General features: G+C 48.1%; 2 protein-coding genes across 2 annotated transcripts in view; one reads left to right on the top strand and one right to left on the bottom strand.

Moving 5' to 3' along the window:
* EAH_00016350 (hypothetical protein) overlaps positions 1 to 409 on the bottom strand; it is a gene marked incomplete at both ends in the record, with an annotated part of 799 nt that extends 390 nt beyond the window's left edge. The window contains one exon of the mRNA XM_013397815.1: positions 108 to 409. Within this exon, the coding sequence (XP_013253269.1) occupies positions 108 to 409 (302 nt within the window). The remainder of the gene's footprint in view (positions 1 to 107) is intronic.
* A 3,050-nt stretch (positions 410 to 3,459) lies between these two features.
* The window catches only part of EAH_00016340 (hypothetical protein), a gene marked incomplete at both ends in the record, with an annotated part of 4,176 nt that continues 135 nt past the window's right edge, over positions 3,460 to 7,500 (top strand). Inside the window, 3 exons of the mRNA XM_013397814.1 lie at positions 3,460 to 4,152; positions 5,291 to 6,022; positions 6,448 to 7,500. The exon at positions 6,448 to 7,500 is cut by the window's right edge and continues 135 nt beyond it. Coding sequence (XP_013253268.1) covers positions 3,460 to 4,152; positions 5,291 to 6,022; positions 6,448 to 7,500 — 2,478 coding nt within the window. The remainder of the gene's footprint in view (positions 4,153 to 5,290; positions 6,023 to 6,447) is intronic.

Genomic DNA, 7,500 nt, shown 5'->3' with positions numbered 1-7,500 from the left:
ATACACGCTTGAGGGTTTAGGGTTTAGGGTTTAGGGTTTAGGGTTTAGGGTTTAGGGTTTGTGCGGTAATGTTTGTATGAAGGGCATGCGGCCCCGCAGCCCCCCACCGCCTGTCCATCAAAAGCAAGAACGGAGCACAGTAAACCACTACGTCTTTATTGCTGTTGTTTTCCTTGTTGCTGCTGCAGTTGCTGCTGCTGCTGCTGCTGTTGCTGCTGCTGCTGCTGCTGTGCGGTGCAGTAGACGCTCCTGTGGACAGCGTCAAAGCCTTTGCTGTTGCTGCTTCTGCTGCTGCTGCCGTTGGAAATGGTGCTGCAACTGATGCTACTGACCGGCCGCTCCTGCTGCTGCTGCTGCTGCTGCTCTTTCTGCTGCTGCTGCTGCTGCTTGTGCTGCAGGCGGTGTGCATGTTTTGCTTGCGTCGCTCTCCTTCTCTCGTGGGTGGAGGACTGGATAAACACTTCGCTGAGCGCTGCCCCTGTCTTGCAGTCTGCAGCCACTGCCGCACTGTCTTAGAGGTACAGCAGCAGCAGCAGCAGCAGCAGCAGCAGTAGCAGCACTAGCAGCAGTCGCACCACCAGCAGCAGCTGGTGGAGAGCGGGGAGGGGAGGAAGCCCCGCCGTTGCTGTTGTCAGGCGCATGCCTTGTTTAATGCTGCTGTCTCTGCTGCTGCTGTTGCTGCACCTGCTGCTGCTGCTGCTGCTGTTGCTGCTGCTGCTGCTGCTGCTGTTGTTGTTGCTGCTGCAGGTATCGACGATGGATAGACACCTGATTGAGGATTGCACAGCCCGCAGCAGCTACGCTCGCTGCTCCACCTGCTGCCGGGTGATGACATTAGAAGAGCTTAAAACGCATGCAAACTGCTGCGGTAGGGTTTAGGGTTTAGGGTTTAGGGTTTAGGGTTTACAGAGGAGTGCTTCCTCAATCACCTCCTTAGAGCTTGTGACTTGTACTGCTGCTGTTGCTGCTGCTGCTGTTGCTGCTGCTGCTGCTACGACGACTACTTGATTAGAGCTGCTGCTGCTGCTGATGATGCAGCGAATGATGCTGCTGCTGCTGCTGCTGCTGCTACTGAGCTTCTGCTGCTTCCGTTGGCCTTTTGCTGTTGCTGCGGCTGATGCCGATGCTACTGCTACCAAGTTGATGCTGCTGCTCTTGCTGCTGTTTGCTGCTGCTGCTGTTGCTGGTTCTATTTTTACAGCTGCTGTTGCTGCTGTTGTTGTCCTTACAGTTGCTTCTGCTGCTGTTGCTGCTGCCTCCACTTTTGCTGTTGCTGCTGCTGCTTCTACTACTGCTAGTTTTGCTGCTGCTTGTACTCCTATGCTGCTTCTGCTGCCACCGACGCTTCTCTATCATCTGCTGTTGCTACCTTTGCTGCTGCTGCTGCTACTGCTGCTGCTGCTGCTGCTGCTGCTGGTGATGCGATGAGTGCAGCACCCCCTACACCTGAGCACAGCTACTGCATGTATTGCGGCAAGTGTTTGCTGGGGCAGCCTGAAGTATGGAGGCAGCATTTGCTGCAGCAGTGCAGCAACAACCAGCGCAGCAGCAGCAAACAGCAGCAACAACCAACAACTCTTGCACCTGTTCCTGCTGCTGCTGCTGCTGCTGCTGCTGCTGGAGACTCGGCAGACGATGGAATGCAACAGCAGCCACTTGGGGAGGAATAGCAGCAGCAGCAGCAGCAGCAGCAGTAGCAGCAGCAGCAGCTGCAGCACTGTATGCTGCAGCTGCAATACGTAAGGGATCTGTACAACCCAAGTAGCAGCAGCAGCAGCAACAACAGCAGAAGCAGCACAATAAATTTACTCTTCTGACTGCATCCACAGCATTAATAAAATGTTGTTGTTATATATAGTAGTAATTATTATTATTATATATCTATATAAATACATACATATATATATAGTATATGCATATATAATAACAATATTTATTATATAAATATCTACATTTGCTGCAGCAAATCCTGCGGTTTATATACATATACATATATATATATATTTATAACAATATATATAATCTATATATATATTGTTATATATATATAAACAATATATATAATCTAGATATGCATATATATTATAAAAAGCAACAGATGCTTCAGCAAATGCTGCTGTTATATATAATATATATATATATATATATATATTATATATATAATGAAAACAGCAGATATAGATATATATATATATTAAATATATCTATAAATATATATACATATATATATATTTATATATTTATACATTTATATATTTATATGTTTATATATTTATATGTTTATATGTTTATGCATCTGCTGTTTTTAATTGGTGCTTCACCCTGCGAGTCTGTCGCCTCAATTTGAGTTAATTAAAATAAATTAAATGAAAATAAATGCGTTGAATTTACACCCGGGTCTAGGGTTTAGGGTTTAGGGTTTAGGGTTTAATAGATATATTTAATAAACCCTAAACCCTAAACCCTAAACCCTAGACAGTATAGACCTAACAATGCAAATATCTAAATAAAAATGTGCTGTTTGAGGGTTTGAATTTAAACAAATTGCGAAATGCGACGAAAATAAAAACAAAGAGGTGGGACATCATCATACAATAACGCTGCTGCCGCTGCTGCTGCTGCTGCTGCTGCTGCTGCTGCTGCTGCTGCTGCTGCTGCTGAGACAGCTAGTTATACACATCTAAGGGAGAAGTTTGATTGTGAAGGCTGTTTAAATTAACAATATGTTTATAAATGCATAAAGACGAAAAGACTTCGTAAGGTAGTTGTTCATTAGGAAACCCCCACGAGGGCTTGGCTGCTGCTGCTGCTGCTGCTGCTGCTGTTGCTGCTGCGGCTGCTGCTGCTGCTGTTGCTGTTGTTGCAGCAGCAGGACATAAATACCCCTATTTGCTGCTGGCTTGGCGTGTTTTAACTCTATCAAATCAGCAGTGAAGATCTCTGCTGCTTCTAAGGACCTCATCGAGGCTGCAGCAGCAAGAACACATACGCTTGGCTAGTTTTTACCGTGGTGTTTTAACTCATCGCCTGTGCGTAAACTGCTCCCAGCAGCAGCAGCAGCAGCAGCAACTTCAATCAACCGCCGCAGCAGACAGCAGACTTCAGAGGGCAGCAGGAGCCACCTGCAGCAGCAGCAGCAGCAACAACAGCAGCAGAAGCAACGGGAGCAGCGGAGGCTGCTGCTGCCGATCTAACACCCGGGTCTGCTCTGCAGCGCGAGACACAGTGGCGTCCTTGGTGTACGTACACTCGACCTAGCAGCAGCAGCAGCAGCAGCAGCAGCAGCAGCGGCAGCAGCGGCGGCAGCAGCAGCAGCAACTGCGGCAGCGGCGGCGGCAGCAGCAGCAGCATCATCAGCAACGAAGGCAATAGCAGCAGCATCAGCAGCTGCGGCATCAGCATCTGCAGCAGCATCATCATCATCATCATCAGCAGCAGCAGCAGCAGCAGCAACACGAGATGGCGGAGTCGGAGTCAGATTCGGGGCTTTCCGTCTCTTCTGGCAGCTCACTTGAAGATGAGCCGGCTGATTCAGACGAACCCCACAGCAGCAACAGCCGCAGCAACAGAAGCAACAACAGGAGCAGCAACAGCAACAGCAGCAGCAGCAGCAGCAGCAGCAGCAGCAGCTCGTTTACACGGGGGGAGACCGTTCCAATGCAGAGGCCACGGGCTCGCTGTGCATCATATTCAATTCCTCCAGCGGGAGGCGGAGCAGCAGCAGCACCTGCAGCAGAGCAGCAGCAGCAGCAGCAGCACAAAACAGCTCGATCTAGCTTGCTGCGGCGTTCGCGTGGTGGCTCCGTGGGCAGCAGCAGCAGCAGCAGCAGCAGCCACAGCAGCAGCAGCACTAGCAACCATAGCGGCAGTAGCAGCAGCGGGCACTCGCCTCAGCAACACCAGTCTCATCACAGCAGCAGCAGCAGCAGCAGCAGCAGCAAGGGCGAGAAGCCATGCAGCTCTCATCATGCTCGCGTTGCAGCAGCAGCAGCAGCAAAGCGAGTGGATGATAATTCAGAGGGTGCTATAAGTGCAGCATCAGGTTGTATAGCTGCATCAGAGGCCCCACAAGCAGCAGCAGCAGCAGCAACAGCAGCAGCAGCAGCAGCAGAGAGCTGGGAGCAGCGCTTCGAGACCTTTAAAGTTCGCACTGTCTGGACGCTGATTTTAGTTTTATTATTTTTCTTAATCCTTGCTGCTGGTCATGCTTACTGCATGCTGCTCGTCCTCTCTCTCATTGTCGCAATCTATAAAGAGATCATCCAAGTAAACCCTAAACCCTAAACCCTAAACCCTAAACCCTAAACCCTAACAATACGTTCCTGCGATTCTCGGTGATGAAGCTGCTCTTCTTTTTTATGTTTTTTTTATCTGTTTACAGACTCATACAAATGCAAATCAATGCATGATAAGTATAATTAATCAATATAAATATATAAATATATTTATTTGTTTATATATATATATATATATATATATATCTTCTTCATACATGTATATATTTTGCATGCACTTTTATGTGTAATATACAAACACCTAAATAAAAAATAAATAAATTAAATAATATATATATATATATATATTTACAGATAGGTAGATAGATAAAGATGCATATAGACATATATATATATATATATATATATATATATAGATAGATAAAGAAGCACATACATATATATATATATATTATATAAATAGATAGAAGAAGAAGTAGTAATAATAATATATTAATTATTGAATGTTGATATGCATGCAGGCGAAGGAGCGCAGCAGCGGTTTGCGAGGATCGTTTACTTTATTAACGTGGTATTGGCTGCTGCTGTCTATTGCTGCAGTCGGATTGCCGTGGGCTTTACCCCGATTAAGTTTGTGTGGGGTGTTAGGTGTACAGGCAGATAAGCTGCTGCAGTATCATTCTTTATGCGTATATATAGCTGCATTTGGCGGCTTTGTTGCGTTTATATTATCTTTAAAGAAAGCTTCTTTAAGAATACAGTTTAGTCAGCTCGGGATTACTTTTGTTGTATTAATTTTTGTTGTCTTTCAGTCTTTAATACAAATTGCTAATATATATAGCGGCTTTGTCTGGTTTGTGCTACCGACATCTTTAGTAATAGTTAATGATATTGCTGCTTATCTATGCGGTACTGCATTCGGTAAGACTCAGCTAATACGTTTATCGCCGAAGAAGACATTAGAAGGTTATCTTGCTGCTGCTGTTATAACATTGCTGTGGGCTTGGGGATGCAGCAGACAGCTGCAGCGGCTCTCTTCTTTTATATGTCCTCAGCCTTTTATATTCTTTACGCCTTTTACACCTTTAACAAATCTCTCATGCACCCCTTCTTCTGTCTTCGTCTCTACATGTGCTGATATTTACTTTACTGACTATTACAATGCTTGGGAAGCAGCAGCACCAGCAGCAGCACCAGCACTTGAAGCAGAACAAGCAGCAGCAGCAGCACCAGCAGCAGCAGCAGCAGCAACACCTGCTGCAGCATTATTACCACCAGGAAACCATCAGCAGCAGCAACAACAGCTGCAGCTGCTGCAGCAACATTATCAAGATCAGCAAAGGAAGCGCTCTTTTCAGCTACAGATGCAGCAGCAGCAGCAGCTCCATCAGCAGCAACTCGCGCTACTCAAGCAGCACGAAAATCTAACCTTCCAAGCAGCAGCAACGCAGCAAAAGATCTTACAGCTGCAGCACCAACACCAACACCAACACCAGCAGCAGCAGCAGCAGCAGCAGCAGCAGGAGCAGGAGGAGGAGCAAGATGATGAGGATTCGGTATCTGAAGCAGTTGCTTCTTTAGCTCAGCATCGTGAGGGTTTGCTGCAGCAGCTGCAGCAGGTAGAAGCGGGGCTGAAGTCTCTGGAGCAGCAGCAGCGCAGCACATGCAGCTCTGTTGTTTTCTCACCCTTTGATCTGCATGCACTCGTCTTAGGGTCTTTTGCTGCTTTCTTTGCTCCGTTTGGAGGGTTCTTCGCCTCTGGCTTCAAGCGAGCGCTCCGCATCAAGGTAAACAAATACACTAACTTGTTACTAGCTAGCTAGCTAGCTAGCTAGCTAGCTAGATTAGATAGATAGATTAGATAGATAGATAGATAGATATACTACTGCTGCTACAACTGCTGTTGCTGCTGCTGCTGCTGCTGTTGCTTCTGCTTCTGCTTCTGCTGCTGTTTCTCCAACTGGTGCTGCTGCTACAACTGCTGCTACAACTGCTGCTACAACTGTTGCTACAACTGCTACAACTGCTGCTACAACTGCTGCTGCTGCTGCTGCTGCTACAACTGCTGCTGCTGCTACAACTGCTGCTGCTGTTGCTGTTGCTGCTGCTGCTGCTGCTGCAGGACTTTGGTTATTTTATCCCTGGGCATGGAGGCGTCACGGACAGATTTGACTGTCAAATTGTGATGGGCGTATTTACTTTTCTTTATCAGCGCACATTTGTTCCTCAGATAGCTGAAGCAGAAGCAACAGCAAGACGTGTTGCGCTGCTGCAGTATCAGTATCAGAAGCCCCAGCAGCAGCAGCAGCAGCAGCAGCCGCCGATGCATCATATGCAGCATCAGATGCATCAAATGCAGAGAAAAAGGGTGCAGCAACAACAAATAATGCAGCAGCAGCAACAACAGAAACATCAGCAGCAGCAACATATCAACATTATGCAACAGGAAGAAGAGGGATCAGAGAGATTCAGCAGCAGCACAACCAGCACTACCAGCAGCAGCAGCAGCACCAACAGCAGAGACAGCAGCAGTCTTGCTGCTGTCCAAAGCGTACATAGCTATCTGCACGGCGAAGAAGCAAACAGCAACGCCGCAGCACAACAGCAGCAAAACCTAACTAATGAAGATGCTGCTCTCAGCCAGATCCTCTTTGCTGCTCAGCAGCTCTCATTGCAGCAGCTTGCTGCTCTGCAGCACCGCCTGGAAGCAGTCGCTGCAGCAAAGACAGCAGCAGCTGCTGCTGCCGAAGCAGCAACCCAAGCTGCACCAGACGCTGCAGCAGTCGCTGCAGCAGAAAATGTAGTACAAGCTGCAGCACAAGCTGCAGCAGATGCTGCAGCACAAGCTGCAGCACAAGCTGCAGCAGATGCTGCAGCACAAGCTGCAGCACAAGCTGCAGCACAAGCTGCAGCACAAGCTGCAGCACAAGCTGCAGCACAAGCAGCTGCAGATGCTGCAGCACAAGCTGCAGCACAAGCAGCTGCAGATGATGCTGCAGTACAAGCTGCAGCACAAGCAGCCGCAGATGATGCAGCACAAGCTGCAGCACAAGCAGCAGCAGATGCTGCAGCACAAGCAGCTGCAGACGCAGCAGCACAAGCTGCAGCAGATGCTGCAGCGCAAGCAGCAGCAGGTGCTGCAGCAGAAGCAGCAGCACAGGCTGCAGCAGATGCAGCAGCACAGGCTGCAGCAGATGCTGCAGCGCAAGCTGCAGCACAGGCTGCAGCAGATGCTGCAGCACAAGCTGCAGCACAGGCTGCAGCA

The sequence above is a fragment of the Eimeria acervulina genome, genomic scaffold, assembly GCF_000499425.1.
Source record: "Eimeria acervulina Houghton genomic scaffold, Eah_scaff102, whole genome shotgun sequence".
Taxonomy (NCBI): Eukaryota; Apicomplexa; class Conoidasida; order Eucoccidiorida; family Eimeriidae; genus Eimeria; species Eimeria acervulina.
The sequence above is the reverse complement of the archived record's forward strand: the minus strand, read 5'-3'. Positions and strand labels throughout refer to the sequence as shown.